This window comes from Pteronotus mesoamericanus, unplaced genomic scaffold (genome assembly GCF_021234165.1).
Source record: "Pteronotus mesoamericanus isolate MK-2021 breed Mesoamerican mustached bat unplaced genomic scaffold, CSHL_Meso_final contig_1242, whole genome shotgun sequence".
Lineage (NCBI taxonomy): Eukaryota > Metazoa > Chordata > Mammalia > Chiroptera > Mormoopidae > Pteronotus > Pteronotus mesoamericanus.
The window spans coordinates 570,156-592,697 of record NW_026555053.1 but is presented as its reverse complement, the minus strand read 5'-3'; the positions used below and the strand labels follow the sequence as shown (position 1 = coordinate 592,697).

General features: G+C 55.7%; 2 protein-coding genes across 3 annotated transcripts; one reads left to right on the top strand and one right to left on the bottom strand.

Annotated features, from left to right (window-relative positions):
- Positions 1 to 850: 850 nt before the first annotated feature.
- DNAJA4 (DnaJ heat shock protein family (Hsp40) member A4) lies at positions 851 to 9,795 on the top strand. Its single transcript, XM_054588800.1, has 7 exons — positions 851 to 1,194; positions 3,624 to 3,804; positions 5,451 to 5,555; positions 6,432 to 6,659; positions 6,768 to 6,998; positions 7,866 to 7,970; positions 8,067 to 9,795. Exons 1-7 carry the CDS (start codon positions 1,063 to 1,065, stop codon positions 8,276 to 8,278), a joined length of 1,194 nt encoding a protein of 397 aa, XP_054444775.1. The 5' UTR covers positions 851 to 1,062; the 3' UTR covers positions 8,279 to 9,795.
- A 923-nt stretch (positions 9,796 to 10,718) lies between these two features.
- Positions 10,719 to 19,521, bottom strand: SKIC8 (SKI8 subunit of superkiller complex). 2 transcript variants are annotated; one of them, XM_054588808.1, is made up of 11 exons: positions 19,473 to 19,521; positions 18,685 to 18,735; positions 18,156 to 18,183; positions 16,381 to 16,486; positions 15,861 to 16,033; positions 14,492 to 14,640; positions 14,179 to 14,272; positions 13,708 to 13,801; positions 12,137 to 12,229; positions 11,604 to 11,682; positions 10,719 to 10,924 (listed from the first exon to the last, which is right to left on the bottom strand). In XM_054588808.1, the coding sequence occupies exons 2-11, from the start codon at positions 18,694 to 18,696 to the stop codon at positions 10,835 to 10,837; spliced, it is 918 nt and encodes a 305-aa protein (XP_054444783.1). In that variant the 5' UTR covers positions 18,697 to 18,735; positions 19,473 to 19,521; the 3' UTR covers positions 10,719 to 10,834. The 2 variants fall into 2 exon arrangements, with proteins under 2 accessions (XP_054444783.1, XP_054444787.1); XM_054588812.1 differs by lacking the exon at positions 19,473 to 19,521 and adding an exon at positions 19,178 to 19,272.
- Positions 19,522 to 22,542: the final 3,021 nt, after the last annotated feature.

The following is a 22,542-nucleotide window of genomic DNA, read 5'->3' as shown; positions in this document are numbered from 1 at the left end:
CCCCCGAGTGCAGCCTGGGGGTCTCCTGGGCGCACGGGGGGTCCCGCAGGGGGCTCCTCGGGGCACCAGGTGGGCGCCTCTGCGGTGGGGCTCGGGGGCTCGGGGAAGGCCGGCGCGGCGAGTCTCTCCCACCCGACCGAGCAAGCCCACTGCTGGGCGGATAGCCGCCCGGAACCGTCGCATCCACGCCCCCAAGGACACCCTGGGCCGCTCCCCACAGGCGGTCCTGCGAGCAACTCAACGGCCCCCCAACAGCAGCCTGAGCGACCTCGTCCAAGGCAGCGACGCTGATGACTCCCACCGACTTGACATCGAGAAAAGCAGCCAAACGCAAAAGAATAATTCCTACTGCGCGACTCCATCAACCCAATGTGCACAAAGACGCGCAATGAACCTGCTTTAGAAGTCAGAACAGGGGTTCCCTGGGGGTGCGCAGTGGTTGGAGGGGGCGGGGGCGGGGCGCTTCGGGAAGCAGGTCACGCTCCCATCCCGGCCGGGTCTCGGCGGGCGGGGATCTCGGCGCCGGCGCGGCCCCCCTCCCCAGGCCGGCCCGCTCCCTGGGGTGCCCGGCGCCCAGAACTGGGCGTAGCGGCGGCTGGCGCTATCGCGGCGCTGCAGCCGGCTCGGTGCCCCGAGGAGGCCCCGCAAGGCGCGGTCCCCGCAGGCAGCCCGGCGCCCGTGACCGCACAGAGGCCCCCGGACGAGTCCCCGGCCCCGCCGACCCCGCACGGCCCGCGCCCGAGCGGGAGGTCCGAAGAGGCGGCCGCCGAAACCCCCGGAAAGTTCTGGACGTTTGTGGCGTCACCGTCCCCGCGGAAACTGCTGCCCGCGCCTAATAAAAGCCGCCGCGGAGGCGCCGGCGCCCAAAAGCGAGCGGGAGCGCGACTGACGGGACCGAGGCCGTGACGGGATTGCGACGAGACGCGGCGGCGCCGTGACGTGGTCGTGACGCGCTCGGGTCTTACGGGACAGGGACTGGCCGTGAGGTGACCGGGCCGGGCGGGCGGCGGGGCGCGGAGCGGCCTCCTGAGCGGCGTCGCCCGCCGGCGCCGCGGGGACAAGATGGTGAAGGAGACGCAGTACTACGACATCCTGGGGGTGAAGCCGAGCGCCCAGCCCGAGGAGATCAAGAAGGCCTACCGGAAGCTGGCGCTCAAGTACCACCCGGACAAGAACCCGGACGAGGGCGAGAAGGTGCGACTGGAGGGGCGGGGGCGTGAGGGGCGCCGCGACCGGGACGTGGGGGGGCGGGCCGGGGGCGGGAGGGGCGTGAGGGGCGCCGCGACCGGGACGTGGGGGGGCGGGCCGGGGGCGGGGGGTGGGGGGGCGTGAGGGGCGTGAGGCCCGCAGGCCGGGGGCGGGGCTGACGCAGGAGCCGGGCTCCGGCGGTGCCAGGGCCGGAAGTGGGGTCTGTGCCCGTCTCCGGCCGGGTAAACCTGGTCAGACTCGGCGTGGTCCCGTTTCCCTTGTGAAACAGGGACATCATCTTACACGAATGTTCCAGGCTTTTCCGTGACAAGTGGCGCCCCACTCATGTAACACGGGAACCTGCGTCCCGGAAACCTACGTTCGCCCTGCTCACCCGGCTCCCAGGCTGCTTTTTATCCCCGCAGGACCGGGCTCGGTCCCTGCTGAAAGCCGGCCGCCCTGCCCACCCCCTTCTCGTCGCGTCGTTTTCTTATAAAATGCGGCTGTCCCGGGCGGGGAGGGGGGAGGGGGGCTTCTGGGGCGCTGAGAGCAGGGACGCCCGGCCGCTTTTGAAGTCGCACATTATCCCCCCAGCAGTTAGTCGGGGCGACCGACGCTCATATCAAAAAGCCTGTCTGCCAAGCTGGAGGCAGCTGCTTCAGGACGGTTGGCGGGGTGGCGACAGTGATAAAATATTTATATTTAGCCACGGGTGCCGACGGGGGCTGTCACAAGTTAACGAGCCTCCCTGTAGGACCAGGTGCCTGTGGCGGCCGGGCGTCGGCGCCTGCTCCGCCCAGCCCCTGGGCGCCGCGTCTGAGGGTCTCCCGGAGGGAGCGCGCCGCCCGCCGGCCGCTTGTGATCGCGTCGGAGGCGGCCGGTGGGAAAGCGGCCTCCTCAAAGCGGGGTCGCCGCGCGCCGCCTCCGCGCGAGGGTCGCCCTGGACGCAGCTGTCCGAGCGCGTCCTGTGGTTTGTCGCGAGCCGGGCGCTGAACTGGTGTCACGTGAGGGAGGCTCTTGCGGGTCAGGTATGGCAGGTCCCTCTCAGCCGGCGATGGGCCCGCCTTGCACAAGAGGGGGAGCCCTGGAAACTCCTCCTCAGCGGGCCCTTCTTCGCGGAGGCTGCCTCCGGCCCCCGGGCTGCCCCGCTGCCCCGGCCCTCAGCCCGCTCGCCCCCCGCCGCGTAGGCAGGCGCGCGCCCACGGACGCGCCCAGCGCCTGCCGGCTGGCTGAGCGCAAGCGTCCTCCCGAGAGCGCGGCCCGAGAAGCGCGCGTGGGAGGAGGAGCGAGCCCCGTGAGGGGGAGCCGTCGCCGCGGAGGGGGAGCCGGCCGATCACGGGGAGCTGGGTGGGCCGGCGAAGGGGCTGACAGAAAGTGCTGCGAGGATCCCGAAAGCGAACTCGTTCACTCATTCGTCCGCCATTCATGCGTCCCCCCATCGCCTCCTGGCTGGTCCTACTGTGTGCCGGGCACACGGCGTAGACCTTTTCTTTTTGTGCAAGTGTGTGTGCAGTTCTCGTCCGCTTTATCCGTCATAGGTGGAACCTTTTTTTTTTTTCCCCTCCCAAGTCCCTCACTGTATTATTAATGTCTCTTCAAAAATAGATTAAGGCGGCCCTCTCCCCGCCTGCTCCGGGACAGCTGAGCCGGCCGCCGGCCTGTGGGTCGTTGTTTTGGGCCCTGTTGTCGGCGTTGCTAAGCGCGGGGCGCGCACACGCGTCCGCGCTCACTTGCCCGCGGCCGGTCTCTGTGGGGAACCCCGGCTGGCTCGTCCCTTCCAGGGGCGCTGACAGGGCTGTGGCCTCGGCCGTTACCTGAACTGGCTTTTTGAGATGAGCTTGTTCCTTTGGCCGATGTCACTGTAGGTTTTAGTGTGAATAAAATGTTCGTGAAAGTTTAAGAGTTGTACAATAGCCGTTCCAGGATCACAGAGTGCATTGATCTCTCCTGTACTTTAGTTTTGCAAAATGCCCTTCAGTGTGGGTTTTCTGACTTTTTCTCTACAACCGGGCCCTGCTGCTAGTCCCCGAATCGTGTTTGCTCGCGTTTCCCACCTTACAGGGGGAGAACCGGAAACGTCGAGTTCCAGCGAAGGGACCGGCCAGCTAGTTTGGGGGGGTTAGGTGCAGCATACCTCCAACATGGCATTCATATGGTGGGTTTGCTTAGTAATACAATCCAAACCTTACCTTGTTTAAAATTTTGTTTATTGATTGATTTGAGAGAGAGAGAGGAAGGGGGAGAGAGAGGAAAATACCAGTTTGTTATACCCCATACTGATGCTTTCACTGGTTGATTCTTGTGTGTCCCCTGAACTGGGATCAGACTTGCAACCTTGGCGTATGGGGATGATGCTCTAACCAGCTGAGCTCCCCGGCCAGGGCACTTTATCTCTTTTTAATTAATTGCTCTTTTTTTTTCTTTTTCTTTTAAAGTTTAAGCTCATATCCCAGGCATATGAAGTGCTTTCAGATCCAAAGAAAAGGGAGATTTATGACCAGGGCGGCGAGCAGGCGATCAAGGAGGGCGGCTTGGGCAGCCCCAACTTCTCCTCCCCCATGGACATCTTCGACATGTTCTTCGGTGGCGGAGGGCGGATGGCTCGAGAGAGAAGAGGTAAATGCTTCTAAAGACCGTAAGCAGGTTGTGTAGTTTCCAAACTGTTCATTATCGGAATCAGGACAGATCAAAGGGTACAATTGTTAGGATTTGGCACCATTAGTTTTAACTGCATTATCCCTCGTCTAGGATCCAGGCTTCCTGGAATCTCTTAGCACATTTAGCAATAAGCTGCCACCCTCTAAACACCACGTGTAGAGGAGCAGATGGAGGGGTGAGTAGAAAGAAGAAGGTCAGGTTCATCCTGCCCTCTTTTCTCTGTCGTCGGGGTCAAGCTCCTGAGTGTCCTGAGGGACATGGTGGCACCTCCCGGGGCTATCCGTGATGCCTCCGACAAGAGCGCCTCTTCCCTCCTGCACGCCTCTGCCCTGGGCTTGGGCTGGTGCTCTGCCGTGTGCAGGGTGGCCTCCTTCTCTTAGCAGCTTTGTGTTTGAACCTCTCGATGACAGAAGCTACCTGCCTCCCTCTTCCGCATGCATTAAGATCAGCAGCTTAACCCCCATGAAATGGCGGGGGATTTAGTAGTCCTGAGCTGAATGGCTGTAGGGTTTGCTCCTACTAATTTTTTTACCTCTTAACCTCCTGCCAAGCTGTGAGCTGTCACCTGTGACTGTTGCTAGTGATCTCTAATAGCCCTCATTGTCCTGCTCAGCCTACTGCTGATAAAGTGCTTTGGACCCTGAAACCAGATGGGTAACCAGTGTTTGAACCCTGGACAAAAGCAGAACAAAAAAGCTCTGCCTTGGGGTTTACAGAGGGTGGTAGGGGTCACAAGAGGCCCCTAAATAAGGCTGCACTTGTTCTCATATTATAATGGACTTTGAGCTTCAAAAAGCTTGACTGTCGATTCTGTGAACGGTATGCTGAAAATTGCAGTGTTTTTTAGGGAAAAAAAAATCCCCACCCTGTTGTCTGGCTATGTTGCCTGCTCGTATAATTGACAACGTAGATGTGATTAAAACCTTGGGTATCTCTTGCCCAGCTCTCTCACTGCCTTGAGATGAACCACTTCTTGCCCTTAATTCAGTCATCTCTCAAAGCTGACAGCCAATAAACAAGGACAGCTTGTCTCAGGGGCTGCGAGCAGCAGCAAGGGCCCCGATGCTCCGGGTCCTGACAGGCGGGCCCAGCGCCAGCGCAGACAGACTCCCCCGCTGGGGACAGAAGGCCTAGTGTCCTGAATGCACAGATGAAAGAGTTCCCACTTGCCCACAAATCACAGAAGGGCTCAAAGGGTCAAGTGCATTAGGCTTAGGGAAGTTTCAGTTAAAGGTCCAGAGAATGGTCGTTATACGCGCATCGGTGAGCACGGGGCTCCTTTCGCAGGGAGAACCTAGTTAATCAAGTTTACTGGAACATTGCTTTAGGTTTTCTCGGGGATCTCTGTCTTCAGATTTGTTTTGGAAATAAAGATGGAAAGTCTTTGTGTTGACATCTATAAATGATTAATTAGGTCCTCGCTAGATGGGGTATTAGTTCTCATCGTTGGCAGAGAGCCAGAGGAATGAGCAGGGGAGGGGACGGTGGCACAGGCGCAGCTCCGAGTCTCTGGAGAGACTTCACATGAGTGTCATGTGGGTGGCATTTAATACAGTGGTATATTTACTCGTTTTACTAATTGTTTCTTTTCTCCCCATGGTAAGGCAAGAACGTTGTACATCAGTTGTCTGTAACTCTTGAAGATTTATATAACGGAGTCACAAAGAAATTGGCCCTGCAGAAAAATGTAATCTGTGAGAAATGTGAAGGTAAAAGTCAATTTTTGAATGACTCTGAAAGCTCGGATCCCTTAGCTCTGGAAACAATTCTAAGTGTTTTATAATTCAGAAAAAAATTAATTTATCTTTTCAGATGGAGGGTCAAACACAGATTGCAAAACAGGTGACCTGAGGAACAAATTTTTTTCATTTGTACATTTTTTCATGTCGACTGCACATTTACTTAATATATGACAATTATTTCAAAAATTTAAAAATAAGATGGTTCACCCAACCTAGGAGTCAACAAACCTTTTTGGTAGAGGGCCAGATAGTAAATATTTTAGGCTTTGGGGGTCATGTGGTCCCTGTCCTAACTATTCAACTCTTAGTGCAAAAATGGCCATAGACAATAATAAATGAATGGACATGCTTCTGTTCCAATAAAGCTTTATTTACAAAACCAGGCAGCTGGCTGTAATTTATGGACCCTTGACTTAAATGTAAATTTAATTAATACAATTTCTTAAAATCTGGTTTCTGAAGAACAGTGAGGTCCACATTGTCCCACCGAGAGCTGGCTGAGCCGGGTAGCCACCCCCTACGACAGGGCTGTGTTTTCCAGTCCTCCACAGCCCACCCACTCGGTCACCTGTAGGCAAGGGTGTTTTTCCACCCTGGGGTGGAAGAAACCACAGTGGATGGAGCTTTAGTAATTAATTTGGCTTGGCACCACCAAGGACGCAATGGTTGAGATCCCATGTGAACACCTGGCCGTTATCTCAGCTAGAAGCACCCAGTTACTTTCACGTCGCTTGTCGCATTTGTTAGTAGTCCAAGTAGTGGCTCATTCCTGCTGCTGTCATGCAGCAGCCAAACTTCTCGGGCAAGAGCACAGCTCTCCTCTGTCCCCGTCCCTACTTGCAGGTGTCGGTGGGAAGAAGGGCTCTGTGGAGAAGTGCCCGCTATGCAAGGGCCGCGGGATGCAGATCCACATCCAGCAGATCGGGCCGGGCATGGTGCAGCAGATCCAGACCGTGTGCGTGGAGTGCAAGGGCCAGGGCGAGCGCATCAACCCCAAGGACCGCTGCGAGAGCTGTGGTGGCGCCAAGGTGATCCGGGAGAAGAAGCTTATCGAGGTGCACGTTGAGAAAGGTGAGGCTGCACGGAGTGCCTCTCGTGCTCCGTACCTTCTTCAGAAGCTTTGCAACCAGCGTGGTTTCTGAGAGGAATGGCTCATCAGAAGGGGAAAATGTTCCGCAGGTATGAAGGACGGGCAGAAGATAGTCTTCCACGGAGAAGGCGACCAGGAGCCCGAGCTGGAGCCCGGCGACGTCATCATTGTGCTGGACCAGAAGGATCACAGTGTCTTTCAGAGGCGAGGCCATGACTTGATCATGAAATTGAAAATTCAGCTTTCTGAAGCCCTTTGTGGCTTCAAGAAGACAATAAAAACACTGGATGATCGGGTCCTTGTTATTACATCCAAATCAGGTAATGTTTCAAACGTGTTTCTGTTGTCATCGTTCTGTATGTTTGGCTTAAAACTACTGGCCACTTAGCCTGGTTTCACATTTCAGGTTGACTTCTATTACACAACTTAGTGACTGGATTTTCTCTGAGTTTAAAGTTATCACTAAGGGCTTGAGAAATTTATGAATTTTAAAATATTCTCCTAGAAAAACATTTCAGAGTGGGAGTAGAGGAAGAACCTCAAACAGGAATCTTGTGTGTCTAAGATTCCAGCTGGAAACTGCCAATGTAACTTACATTTTAACGTTAATTTTTGCATATGAAGAAGACACGGCCAATAATAGGCATTTTTCTATCAAGCGGTTATTTGTGATGCATCCACACATCCCTCCAGCCTCAATGTTGTTGAATACACGAGAGACATTTTAAAATAGGATTTTCTTGAAGAAAGGCCTCTCAGCCTTTCCTTGCAGGCACCCACAGAACGGCTGGCACACACCTGCAGGAACTTCAGGGAGCTACTTGAGGAACCAAAAAGGTTCTGAGTTGCTCAGCCTGGGGCTCATGTGGACACCAGGCTCCCGCTCCCCGGAGGACGAGGGAATGCGGGGCACCGGCACCCCTGCCTGGAAGGGCTGAGGGACGGCAGCACACTGAAAAAGGGAGGCCAGGCTAGGGCCTTGACTTGAAGCACGTAAGGCCACTGTCCCGGTCGCAGAACGTCTGTACAGGTGTGGCGGTGGCCGCGCCACGCAGGCACCCTTGACCCCTTCCCAGGTGTGAGTGACTTTTCCTGTGGCCGTCTGAGAGTTAAGGCTAGAGGGTGGGAGACGGGCCCTGCAGGGCCCCCTCCACCCGCGTCTCACGACCGAGCCTTGTCTGCGGCAGGTGAGGTGGTGAAGCACGGGGACCTGAAGTGTGTGCGCAACGAGGGAATGCCCATCTACAAGGCGCCCCTGGAGAAAGGCATTCTGATCATCCAGTTCCTGGTAGGTCCGTGTGTTTGGTCCTCTTGGGACATAATAAATGGCTTAACTGGGAAGGAGACAATCAACTACTGCTCTTTCCCTCCTCACCTTTTACAGGTAGTCTTTCCCGAAAAACACTGGCTTCCTCAAGACAGGCTTCCTCAGCTAGAAGCTTTGCTCCCTCCTCGGCAAATAGTGAGGGTCACAGATGACATGGACCAAGCGGAGCTGCAGGAGTTTGACCCCAACGACCAGAGCTGGCGCCAGCACCGGGAGGCCTACGAGGAGGACGAGGACGGGCCCCGGGCCGGGGTGCAGTGCCAGACGGCGTGACGGCCCCGCTGCACGAGCACGCGATGAATGTAAAGTTGGCACAATGAAAATGGCATCACTTTCCTAGCCTGTTCGGGGTGTCCTGTGTATGTGTTCAGCATTCTCGATGGCTGAGTGTCTTTTGGGTTTTCTTTTGGTTGTAACCTGTTATAGCTTAATTTATATTTAAATGTTTAAAGTGTAAACCACCTCCAGTCTGCACACGGAATCAGTTTATTTCCACGTTCAGGATCCACGGCGAGGCCAGGGACCGCGCTGAGGCAGCGCACTCGTTGTGGCTGCGCCTGCCTTCGCCCTCCCACGGAAGCACAGCCCAGGCTGCAGCCCTTGGCCCCCAGCACCACTGGGCCTCCTCTGGTCTGGGTCTCTTTCCCTCCCTCCCAGGCAGGGGCACTGAGGGCTGAGCTCAGGGCTGCTAACGTGACATTTGAGTCGCTTCCTGCTGGGCCTCAAGAGTAAAAGCACACCCGTGGATTGGCCCTGGCCGCAGCCCCCGGCTCACGCTGCCTGGGCCACAGGGCCACCCTGGTTCCCAGTGCTCTGCACCCGAGTGCATGGAGCGGAGTGTGAGTGTGTCTGATCACCTGTCTTGGAGGCTTCCTGAACCTTCCAAGGCTCGTGGTGAGGACAAACCTGTGTTTGAAGTGAAACGCGGATGAAACTGTTTGCCTGTGCCCCCTGCACCTTGTTCTTTGTGGTTTTAATGATTTTCCGTTGACAACTTTTGGAATGCTTGCCCACCAAAGTGCTTACTTGTGAAGAAAATGAAACCTTCCATGTCCCCAGCAGCCTCAGCGCAGCCACCGAAGAATGCAGGTGGTCTGCCCCCGGCACAGCCGCTTCCTGGACAACTGAGGGGTCTGGAGGGGCGCACGACGTGTTTTCCACCTCCTTCTCCCAGACTCAGCCCCTCCAAAGGGCCGCGCCTCTCACCACACAGCCATAAATAAGGGCTCCCTGCTCACGAGTTCTTTCACTCCTGGCAGGTAGGCCACAGTTTGAATTTAGGGTTACCTCAACCTTTAGCCATTACTTCCTCTCCTTCCCAAAACAGTCACAAGGAAAAACTACCTTCTGAGCTGCTGTGTTAAAGCAGAGGCCACTCGTCACATCCACTCACTGGGTCACGCAGCACCTGCGAGTGTGGCGCAGACCAGGGGCCTCCCCTGGGAGCGTCGGGTAGGCTGAGCAGTTTGCTGGACATGGGTGTGGAAGATGCGGACAAGCCCACTGGTGCCACGCTGATCACCGGTCAGGACAGACACAAAACCTGTTCTTCCAACAAAGCTCACGTGGAAATCAATTTACAAACGGACCACAACTGCAGGGTGTCCCGTTTCTGTGCTGTGGCTTCCTCATGAATTCTTGCTACAGAACTGTTTAGCTGATGACGGGGCAAAGTTACACTCAGCTCCTTCCTTGTCTTGTAAATGGCATCTGGAGGGTGTTGCTTCACATTTATCCCACCTGTACATCTGTCACTTTAAAATTAAAGTTGAGCTGGTATGACAGACAAAGAGCTTTGGTGTTTTGTTTTCTAGACCTCAAACAACCAGTGTTAAGTGCCAGCTTTTGCCAATACATCGGAATGAAGTTTCCGTTGGAGCTTCATCTGGGGGGTGGATGCAAACAGCAGGCGGTGACAGCTGCTATGAAGACGAAGAGGAATGGGAAACGCTGCCAGAGAGGTGGCAGCCTCGTCCCTGAGCAGCTGCCTGAATACAGTTTGAGGGAGGACACATTCCAGGCCAAGGAGGTGGCTCGGCCTGTGTGGTTATAGGGAGTGAGCAAGGGAAGGAGGCCGGAGAGAGAAGCAGGGGCACAGGGCCTGACTTTCAGGCATGTGAGGTTACGATCAATGAAAAGAGCAAACTCAGGTGTCAGCTACTTACACCTGCCATTCATACGCAGACCAATCTCAGGCATAGGTACATGGGGACAACAGGCCGGGCAGCAGTCAACAGTGGGTGCAGGTGGGAGCCTATACATTGTTAAGGCAGCGATATCCACCAGCGAGCTAGAGACTTCTCTGGAATTAGTGGGGTGAAACAGAGAGTGTGGCAGATATCATTATTGGTAACGAAACAGAAAGATGCCCGGACAGGAAGGACCGCAGGACGTCCCCAGCCAGTCTGACATTTCCTTCAGGACCCTGCTCTGAAATACATCATCGTCCTTGTCACAGCTTCTGCACGACCCAGTGCGCTGGAACCCTGGGGCAAGCCTGTGTTTCTAAGCTGGACCCGGACCAGTAGGTACCTGGATCTCCGTGGGAGGCAGGCAGACACTTTCAGGCAACAATGCCGCCTCTACTCACTGTGCGCCGGTAAAACGGCACATGGAAAAGCTGCATGTTCAAGAATCTGGTGTTTGCACTAAGAACACATTATGAACAACATTTCCAATAAAACATGAAAAGGTTTATATTGTACCTACAAAATTTATGTTCCTGCTATAATAAACGCTGTATTTCTTTGAAACAAGCTACAAAGATAAGGAATGTTATGTTCGATCTGTACATTCTCTCTGCAGCATTAACGTGGAAGACAGTGATGTTTAAATTGGACAATCGTAGATGTGTATTTCCTGATCATCTCCAACAGACACAATTTTTGAGCCATTTCCATTGTATTTTACTCCCCAGACCTATAAATAAAGTAAAAAGAAAAAAGTTCTGTTAACACCTTTATTCTTTATGAACAAACATCTTTATTCTATTCTCCTTTCCACTGGCTGGTGTGGTTCAGTGGATTGAGCACCGGCCTGCAAACCAAAAGGTTGCTGCTTCGATTCCCAGTCAGGGCACAGGCCTGGGTTATGGGCCAGGTCCACAGCCCGTAACATGAGACAGGGAAGCGATCACACATGGATGTTTCTCTCTTTCTCTTTCTCCTTCCCTTCCCCTCTCGCTAAAAATAAAATCTTTTTTTTTAAATTCTAAAAACAAAATTAAAAAGGAAATCATTTCATTGGACAGGTCTCAAAATGACAAGTGATGACTGTTTAAACAGCCAAAGCTTCTGAGAAGGTCCTTCCCAACCCGGCCCCAGCCAGGCTGCACCCACATAAGGGCCCCAGACACCGCCAAAGCATTTTCCAAACAGCGTTTACAGGTTGTGCAACTAGCACCACGTTCTCTGGCCTACACGTGCCCAGCGCTGCCCCAGGCAGTGCGCACAGGACACAGGCTGGAGGACACCCGAGCAGCAGCTCAGCGCCGGGTCCACTTGTCCTCCAACTCAGGTGGCGAGGCTAGGAAAGGGGGGGCATTTAGTGCAGTTGCCCGGCGATGCCGCAAAAAACTCCAGTGTCACCGATGTCGTACCTGATCCTGGTGATCGAAGAAGGTGTGAACACAAGTCCTCGTCCCCACATCCCAGACTTTCACACTTTTGTCAGATGAACTATTTAAAAAAGGAAACATAAGTATCAGAGAAGTGTTCAGACTGGCCTGAAGGTGAAAGGACTCCTGACTAAGAATCCCACGCCCTCGCTCTGCCGCACTCTGCCTAGTTCACCCAGGCGCTGGCCGGGGTGCCGGCTCCGCCGGGTGGCTGTCGGCTCACAGAGCAGCCGTCCCCGGGAGCTGTGACCCGCCTGGCCCCACCGTCAGCGTTCTCATCAGGAGTCTCACATCCCTTAACTCCCTGAGGGCGGAACTCTAGATTCAGAAGGAAAAACTACGAGATGAACTGTTCAAGGGATCTGTGTCGGTTCCAGCTGAGGACAAGTAACTCCACAACTTAAAAAGAAAACATGCTGCAGAAAACAAAGGAATCTGAGCTAAAAAAAGGTCACACCTTCTTCAAGTTTTAAGGCAATTCACACATTTTAGGAAGGGCAAAGCATCATAAGTACCTGGAAACAAAGTGAGTGTCGTCAGGACAAAACGCCACGTTCAGCACCCAGGATGCATGGCCACTCAGCGTGCCGGCTAAGTTGGCGTGTTGTCTGAAATGAGCAAGTGTCGAACCAAATAGAGATGCCATTAGCTTTGGAGTAAGTCACTGAAGGCACATTAGTAAGTCTGCCTGTTTAACTGGACCAAATCTGCTAGCCTTATAATAACAATATCAATACACGAAAACCCCCTTTGCAGGGAAGGAGCCTCAGGCACTGCAGAAAGGAAGTTTCACAGCAGCATTAACCCAAGCGTGTTAATGCCAGCAAGAGCCAAGAGTAAGACCGACGGCACGCGGAGAGCTCAGAAAAGCAGCTCGAAACAGAGGAGGAGCCGCACTCCAGGGCCCCAGCCAGTGGCCCTGAAGACGGGGAGGCCGAGGACAGCAGCAGGCTCCACACGGGGCCCGCGCCTCTACAAGGCGCAGGCACAGACCTTTCCTCACTGACCCAGAACACCTTAATTGCTACAGCCATTTTCACTTTTTAAAAAAGTGAAATCAAATGACCTACAACAGCAGAACCTCCCTCGGGCCTGACCGAGGTCGCAGTCTCACTCCTGCAAACAGACCCCAGAGGGTGCAAGGATGCAGCCTCCAAGGGAAGTTCTGGGTCTTCGTTCAGTACCCCCACCTCGGCCTGGGTCCCCCACCTGCAATGTGGGGGCGCCCATCATGCAGCCACCTCACGGGTTGGCGGGAGCATGGATGGAACCCAGCAATGAGGGCCTATATAAACCCGAGCTGGGCCCTAAGGGCCTGCTGCGCCCACAGGCAGCACGGCCGGGGAGCCACCCACCCCTCTGGGCCCGAACATCCTTGTGCAGGTCTCCAGAAGCTGCGGTTCTACTTCCAGGCCTCCCCAAATAGCGAGGAGCAGCAATGCTCCGACTCCCGCGGTTGTGGCCGCGGCGCGCACGCCCAGTCGATCAGGACGCCAGGTTCTGGGGCTGGGAACCAGAGGCGTGCTCATTGCAGTGCCCGCATCTAACGCCTCAGAAGGCGACCTGGGGGAGCAGGCGTGGGACTGAGGGGGATGGGCAAACACCAGGTTCAAAGGAGAACCGCCAACTGGAGAGAATGACCGGCTCCTGTCTATACCTGGGCCAAAATCCAGCACGAAAGGCTTCGGCGCCAACCTGCCGTGACCAGGGCAGAGGAGTGGCGGCGGGAGGTGGCCCGAGCGTCCTGGGTTGGGGCCCACCCCAGGACGCTCCGGGCTACCTCCCTGGCCAGCTAGAGCCCAAGGGCCCTATCTCCCCATCTCCACGCTATTTCCCTACCCCGGAGAATTTACAACCAGTGACCCCACGAGAGACAGAATGCCTGAAACGCAGGAGCAAGGCTCGGATCCCAGCAGGTAACGCATGCACACCTTCCTCCAGGACACTCTACACTCACGGGCGGGGGAGGCCGGACTGGGGAGAGGAGGCTGCCATGCGTTCTGAACACAAGTCTTTAACAAGAACAATGAGAGACAAGCAGCCATCAGTGTTAAGCAAGAAGCCTGTGTCTCAACGGGTAACTTACACATCGTAGATCTTGATGTAGCCATCATCGGAGGCGGTGACGAGGAGCTGGGAGTCCGGGGAAAAGGTCAAGGAGCGAATGGGCATAGCATGGCCTGAAATCCACGAAGGCCCTTGTTAACCGGCGACCACTATGGCCCGTCCCCTCCCGTGGACTTCCCACTGGCTGTGTCCCTTCTAATGACACTGAGCTGCTTCAGTCAGAGTGGAGGGGACGAACTGGACCCTGCCTCCTCATGTTCTAGAAACATCCATGTAACCCCGGCCCCTCCTCCTGGAGCTACTTCTGCTCAGCTGATAGTCCAGGTGGTAAGTACAGTGACAGAACTAAAACTCACAGGCACTTCAGGTATCTCAGGTTGATAACTTGCAAACCTAACGCTCATCTGCCATTTGTGAAAAAAAAAAAAAAAAAAATTCTCCGTCTGTGATCTGGAACCCAGTCTGCACAAAACGGAACGATGAGCCATACCTTCCAGCGTATGCAGCAGTTTCCCGGTCGCAATATCAAAAATATTGATGATTCCGTCTATGGCTCCACTGGCCAGATATTTCCCGTCAGGGCTCTGTGCACAGAACACGTGGAGGACGCATGAGACGCCATGTCAGGCCAGCCCCACCCAATGCAAGCACGTCACGGGCTGCAGGTCTCACTGGCCGGCGGGCGGACCCACCAGCGAGAGGGCAGCTGCCTGACCAGCCCCGAGGACCCGCACCGGAGAACACGCCAGGCGGGGAGAGTGACCGGGGGGAGGCAGGGAGACAGGAGAGCCACGTTTCCTTACATATGCAATGCTAAGAATGAATTTTCCTCTCGTGTCCAAAGAATATTCCTTTTTCCCACTTTCTACACCAAAGATGTTCACTTTCCCCACATGGGTTCCTGTGGCCAGATACTGGGAATCAGGAGAAAAGGCCAAAGTCCAGGCATCCACTGAATAGAAAAAAAGAAGGAAAAACATACCATGACAAAAGATGTGACCTTAATTTTTAAAACTTTTAAAACACCGGTGAGAACATAAAATGGTACAGCTACTGTGGAAACCAGCGTCCGCACAGGGGGCCAGTCTGCGCAACCGAAAGGAACAAACCAGTGACCCCCCACCCCAACACGGAGGGACCAGACATGGCGTGCCCGAGAAGGCTGAAGCTGCGTCAGACGACACCGCCCCCCTGCGTAACACTTTTCAAAAAGGCAACGCTAGAGGCACAGAGAGCAGATGAGCAGCCGCCTGAGGCTGAGGGTGGGACGGATGGACCACAAATGGCCACGAGGGAACGAAAAGGGAATGGAGTGTGTCCCTAAAGCTTAGAGCTGCACGCTTAATTTCAGAGTGTAATCACAGAGGTGAAACTTACCCCCATAAGACTGTAAATAAAGGAAGATATACCATAAATACGCTTACATAAAACCACAATGTGACCAAGGGTTTTCCACAAATTTACAGAAAAAAGGGCTGGGAAGAGGCACTGTTAGAAAAGCAGATCAGCTAGTGCCAAGGTCCAACTCAGTTGATTTCAGAGCTCTGTCCTCCAGCAGGACGGACAGGCTGCAGGCCCCTGCGGGTGTGCTCGGTGCCTCCCAGTGGGCCACGGATGCTGCATTAGCCTTTCTTTGCTCAGCGACACAGAAAGCTCTCCATACGCGAGAACGACGCAGCTGTCCACTTGCTGCCCAGACCCTCTCGCATGGGACGCGCCCTCAGCCCTGCCCTCCGGCGCCCGCCAGAGGCAGTGCCAGTGAGGTGAGAGGGAAAGGAGAGAGCAGGCTGGCTCCCAAGCCCCGATCCTGGGGCTCGAGGACGCCGTGCCCTCTCAGCCCACAGGACGGTGAAGGAGAGGCCTGACTCTGGGCGGGCGAGTCAGCCCCAAATTCTGGGGGGAGCTGTAAAATTAACGTCTCTTGCAAATTTTAATCCACACCTTCAAAGTAATAATAAAGCATTTAGCTCTATCACATACCTTATGAAATGTTTGTTTTAAAAACAAAGTAACTTGAAAATGCTCAATTAACAAAGGCGGCCTATTAATCAAAGAGCTGCCTTTCAACATCTAGCTTTACTCCTGAAGGACAACAGCCTTTACTCGAACAGCCGTGGAGCGCTGCCTCTGAGCGGGGGCACTTGGGCGCCGACAGCTGACGGGAACTCTTACCGGGTCCTGCGTCTATAGACTTGATCTGCTTGCCGTTTTCCAAGTCCCAGAGACGAATGTGAGCGTCGAGAGAACTGGATGCGGCGATGGGCAGGGTGTGGCTGATGTCCACAGACACGACGCCCAGCTGGTGCCCCTCCAGACTCCACTGCAGGTCCAGCCTCTCATCGCTCCTTCAGTGGGGGACAAAGAAATGGATTCCTTCACACACAGCCAACTGCACCCGGCAGCTGACCACACCTCACCAGCGTCTGTGAGGTGGGGAACCGGAGAGGCGTGAGGGGCCACTGGATACTGACGACAGCCCCGTTGTCACTGGGGGCCTTTTCCTAAAACACTGATGGGCTCAGCGCTGACCGACAGGAAGACGGGGGGAGCGAGCTGCCTTTCCACGCCCCTGCACTGCCGCGCCTTCTCGCCCAGATGACAGGCAGTGCTTTCCTGACTTCGCCTGGAAGCCTGGAAGCAAATCCCTAAACCCCAGCTTCCAAGGTTGCATGTCAGGGGCGAGGGCGCTCACCACTTCCAGACTTTCACCAGGTCGTCCAGGGACCCCGTGACCACTGTCTCGGAGTTTTCTTTCTTGTTTGTCCCCCAGGCCACGGACCAAATGGCATCATCATGGGCTAGAATAGAAATCATTTAAAAAATCATTTAAAAAATTTTCATGCAACTTGTCCATTGATGTGCCACATAAAATGGAGATAAGGGCGGCCCCAACGATTCTCCGGCACATCCGCCCGTCTGCGCCTCGTTTCGCAGGGCGCCTTCCCAGAGGGCTCTGATCACAGCTGCAGAGCCACAGGTGGGAACCACAGGTTCTGAAGGAGCCACCTGCCCAGCACAGGTTTCCTAGGTGGGTGGCGGTCCTGCTGCAGTCTGACGACCAGACCAGTGCACTGAAACGCTGTCCAGCACGCGTCCACCTGGAACGGCTACCACCACTGGACAGAAACAAGAGCAGCCAGCGGGGAGCCCTTCCCCCACTGCCCAGAAGAGACCCGAACCTCCTAAGAGCAATCTCTCAGAGGTCTCTGGCAACCAGCAGGCAGCTCACTGTGAGCGGCAGAGGTCAGGACGCGGACACCTGCTGCAGCCTGCACAAGAGCAGCCTTTGCCACAAGGGTGCGTTATGCTCAGCGGGCCAGTTACTGCATCAGTCCTTCTGGAAGCACCACCATGATGCATCACTGCCACATTCCTAGTAAGGAAGCACCATTAACGTCACCCTCCTTCTACAGACCAGGGATCAAAGGCCTGGAGAGGCATAGTAGCTCACTGGAACTCAAAAGCTAAGAAGCACAGAGCTGGGAATCGAAACCAAGATACCTAATAACTAAACTCCCCCTTGAATTCCAAGTGTGGAAGCTGCCCCCTGTGGGCCACAAGGGGGGGTCTGCAGACCTGGCAGGCATGCGCACGGAATCTTCCTTCATGCTTGGCTGCAATTCTCCAGGGACACCTTTGCAAGCTGTGACTATAAGGGCGGTGAATTCAACAACTGTGACTTACACACAGCGTCATGGCTCCAATGACAGTCCCCTCCCGACTCGAGCCAGTCCGCTCGCCCCCTGCATGGCTCTGGCTGCACCTGAGGCAGCGGACTGGGTGCCTGGTTCGCCCCTGGTTACCCATCCCAACTAAGATGGAAGAGTGCTTTAGCTTGAGCTTCAGACAATCTGAACGTCACCTGCTTAGAGTGGAAGAGGATTCCTTAGGCTTTCCACACGTTCCTCCGGGTTTTTTCTAACGCACCCACACTGTGCTAAGAAATAAGACTTGTGTGGACAGTCCACACACACACCCCTCTGCAGGTATCACGCCCACTGTCACGGGCCAGCGACTCCCAGCCTGGACCCATTGGACCTGCCCCTGCTCCCGTTGCCACTGCCAGTGCTGCACAGTCCCTGGAGCTCCCCACCTCACTGTCATATTCTTTGCTGTCATTAGAGTCAAAAGTTCTCTGTGAGCCAAGTACAGACCCCCAAAGCAAGTTCTGAGATCAGGGCCAGGCTCCAGTTCACCGCCCCAGACGAGCTGACACGCGGTGTTTCCTTGCTTCACCTGGCAGCCGGGAAGCTCACACCCTCCTCAGCCAGTCATCTGACTCTTTTGTTTGGTTTTTGTTGTTTGTTATGTTTTTAAGTGTATTTGTCTTCAACTGCCTCTGCCAATTTACCGACAAAGCGAGTATACCTGGGAACTGCGTGTCTGGTCAGCGTGACAAAAACCTTAGAGACGTCAGAGACAACACTGTTTTCATGGTGAATTTGCTTGAACAGGGAGGCTGCTTACCTTGCTCTTGTTTGAAGAGAATACTGTACTAAAAAGGAACAGAAGCCGCATTAAATCCATGGCCCGGGTCCAGACGGGTCACATCCCCTCCCTGAAACGCCTGCCCCAGCGGACACGGTCTCTACGGTGGCACCCTCGCCTCCTGCCGGCTCCTGGGCTCCTGCTCATGCAAGGTTTGTAGTTGTACCAGAAAAAATTAGTTCTAAGGAAACAGACTAACAAATCTGCTCTGACCACCAGGAAGCTGAGTCCACTTTGCAGCTTAATTTTTGTGGTTGTATAACACCGCACAGCCTACAGAACAACTTGTTAGCTTTGTCCATATTCTTATTATAAAGGTATGTTTTCTCCTTTTCTGACCTTTATACCTGTTTCTGTTTTTGAGGACAAATTCTTTTCAGTTCCCCATTTCCTCTATATCCCAGTGAGACTCAGATAACATAATCCCCCTCCACGGGTGTGCATTCGCTGGTGCCACCACCCCACCCTTCAGAGACCGACCAGTGTCCTCTCCTTGCCACAGCCTTACCTGGTTGGTCATCTCCTTAGCCGAGGATTAAGGGCAGAAGCCCAGACAGCTCTGTGGAAACAACACCAGGGTTTCAGTAAGGGGGTGTCAGCAGGACAGCGGGGGCCACAGGAGGTTCCCCTTGGCTGAGGAAATCAGGCAACCCTTTGCCAGAGTTGCCCTGGCCCTTTTCTACAGGTGAGTCCCAGGACTTCCCACCACAAGTCCCTTGGAGACCAGGGACTCTACTACCCCTACCCCAGACTTTGTCCTCCCCAAATCTGACCATAGAGGGTAGAGGGCTCTAAAGCTCTTTTGCCCTCTTCTCTCCTTGGGGAATTTTCTCACAATTCCCCAAGCGGAATTCACATTCGCTCCCCTGCGTCTCCAAAAGGCACCACTCGTTCCTCGGTGGGAGCGCTCAGGCGGGAATGACCCACGACACCACACGGGACTTGAAGCACAGAGAACCCGGCTGTACTTGGACCTGTCCAGTGATGGGGGGGCTCGCTACCTAGGGAGACAGTGGTGGCCCTTCCCGGGAAAAGTTCGGTTAGGGCGGTACTTCCATCTACGAGGACAGGGATCTGCCCCGCAGAGACACCATCTGCAGGCGGCACCGAACATTCCCGGATGCACCCCGAGAGGCAGCAAGGTAAACGGAGTCACAGAGGCCACCTGGGGCCTGCGGCCTGGAACAGTTCTCCTTGGGGGCAGCCTCCGGCCCATCCTGGCTCATGCGCCCTCCGTCCTGGGCAATCAGTAGCCCCAACAACGGATACCCGTACCGGCCCGGAAGCCAGACTCACCGCTTCTCTGCTCGTCGCACAGCCCGGGCGCACGTCTGACGCACTCAGCGCGACCGCGACGCAAGGCGATGATCTCATGACGGGGCGTGGCATCTCGCAGGTTCCCCAGGGCGCCGGCGCGCGCCGCAGTGCCCCCTGCCGACGCCAAGGCGCCGGGGAGAGTGGGCGGGGACAGGCGCGAGACCACGCCCCGTCCCGCCCGCCCGTCCTCCGCCCCCCCCACGGGGCGGGGCCGCGGGAACCGCTCTCGAAGCGCAGGTTCAGGTTCTTGTGGCCGCAGGTGCGGTTTCGTGGGATCCGGTTTCTCCGTTTCTGCTCTGCTATCAGACTAAGCCTGATGACTTCTCGGGTTCTGTTTAAAAATTAAAAATTTTCAGAGAAATAGAGCTTTGTTTTAAAAAATGCAAGTCACAAACTGTTAGCGTGACAGATATCAATGCAAGTGTAAATACCCCACCTCCAGATCATTCTAAAAGCACATCGGTCACGTTTACGCCTTTTAATTCTATTGTTTTCTGAATACTGAGGCTTTCACCCTCTGTTCGCTTGCTTTCAAATCTGCTACGGTTAATTTCTACTTGAAGCAAATTGTCTTAGGTATTAAGCCAGCTTTTGTCAACTAAAAATTCAATTATTTATCTCCCCCAAAAGAAATAGGCTAGGTTACGAAAAAATATATAAGATGTAAGAGTGTATCATGAATGGTAAAGGCACATCATCCTTTTTAAAACAAAAAGCAAAGACAACACCTGTTTCACATCTGCATAGATGAAAAACGTTAGGGGACCCCCTCAAAACCCTAACCACCCATACATGTTGTTAAACTACTTAGACATGCATACTGTATATTACCTGTAGATCATGTGCATGTGCTACTCTGCTAATACATATATATATAATAAAGCAAATACAAAAGAATTTAAAAGGGTGACATAAAAATAAATAGAATCAGAGGGTCTAATATTTGTTCCCGTACCCCAGCAGATGGTCTTGCTCACCGTGTGGGGTACACGATCCCGCTTGGGAGACGCGGGCATCTCCAAAGTTTTGCCTTGGTTTTCAACATCTGGAGAGCTACAGCAGCGACCGTACAGACACAGGGCACTGGCGACGATACCTCGGCGTCGCGGTTAACCCTGCTTTACAGAGAAGAGGAAACTGACCGTAGGGGGAAGCGGGGACTTCTCCAGGGTCACTCAGCCAGCAGGTAAAGGATGGGAACTAGGTCCCAGTGGGAGGTGGCTATTTGTTTTTTCGTTCCCCATTGCACAGGTTTAGGAGAGGGGAAGGAAGGGAACAGGTCACAGGAAGGAAAGGGGGCCAGAGGCGGGAGTCGGGTTCAAATCCAAACACTCAGGTGCCCTTTGCTCCTTCTTGCAACGAGCCCAGGAGGCTGAGCCAGAGAAGCTCCTGGAACTGGTTTTGCGTGCTGGGCAGTCGGAGCAAGGGAGCCACCAACCTGGGGCTTTACCACGGACGGCCACAGGGTGGCAGTCTGTGCCCGCTCTTGGTCACTTGGCGGGGGCGTGCGGATGGGGATGGGGAGCGGCTGGTACCCGCCGCCCTCAGGTCCTCCAGACTCCGAGGCAGGGGCTCGCTGCCGCTGAGTCATTATGGGACCCCAGGCAAGGGCCTCCGGGACCTCCATCTCCTCATCCGGAGAATGGAGGCCAAACGCCCAGAAAATGGGCAGGAGCCACCCTACACTGGGACACTAAGTCACAAGCCCCGGGGAGTCCAAGTGCAGCGGAGGACCAGGCCTTGTGCATCCGGAGGGGCTTGGGCCGGCCACGCGCAGCAGCGCACAGAATCCTGCTGTAGCCAGGCCCCCGCCCCCCCCCCCCCCCCGTGACTTTCCAGGCCGCTCCATCACTTACCTGCTGACGTAGGAAGCAGCAAAGTCATGCCAATGAGCCACAGAGGCCGGGAAGGCGGCCTGCCGGGAGGAGGGGGCGGCCGGGAGCGGGGCGGCGGCCCGGGGGCGCAGAAGCTGTGAGCGCGCACCGCAGTCTGCAGAGAGCGAAGCGGCGGGGCGGTGAGGAAGGTGGAAGTGCGGACGCCGGAGCGCAGGGAGGAGGACCGGGGTTCCTGCGGGGCGCGCGCCGAGGGTTACCAACAGGCCCCCACCCCCGAAAAGAGCTAAGCCTGGTTCACAGCACGTGCCAACGGCTGGGGTGTTCATGCAGCTCCGGCGGCGGTTTCAAGTACCGGCCTGCTGTAGTGGACCGATACCTAGAATCTGCTGTGGCACCGAGGTCCACACCAGGGACCCCGCCGCGGCAGAGGGCGTCCCGCTGGGCCCCAGAGTGCACGGCTGTGCCCACCCTGCAGCGTCCACCCCACAGGCCGCCGGACAAGGTGCACTCTGGGGCAGAGCCGGTGCGAGTTGAGGCCCCCGATGTCCACTCCTGTCCACGGTCCCCTGCCCCTCGATACGGGTCCTTGGGATTTTGGGGAGTAGCCACCCATGACTCCAGGGCTGCTGCACCGCCCCCCCCCCGCCCCGCCACGCCCCATTTGCTCTGTAACTGCTTCCAGAAGGACGTTGCCATCCGGGTCTTCAGCAAGGGAGGGCGCCAGGCCCAGCTCCAGGGAAGCTTGGAGAGGACAGATTGCGGGCCAGGGGGCCCCGCTGCACCTCGCAGCCCCACAGAGCGAGAGGGCAGGAGGTAGTCAGGAGCCCCGGGTGCCACCTCATGGACCCGCTGTCACTTGGAGCCTTTGCGCTGTCCCCGAGAGCCATGTTCCCCGATCACTCACGCGCACACTCACGCGTACCCTCCCCACCCCGCGGTGGTGAGTGCTCCGTCGGCCCAGAGGGGCACCGCGCTCTGCCCTGGCAGGGAATGATTCTGTCCTCACAGAAGATGACGGCTCCTTGGGCCAGGCCTCTGGGGACAAGGGCTTGCCCTGTAGTAGCTGCCTCCGCAGATCCCCTGTCAATTAATTTGGCAGCTCAGTGTCCAGGGGCAAGTGGTGTTGGAGAGGCGTAATGTATCCACGTCAGAAATGAGCGATGGGAATCGCCGTGGGGCTGCGGTCACACCTCCTGCTCCACCCCCGCCCCCGA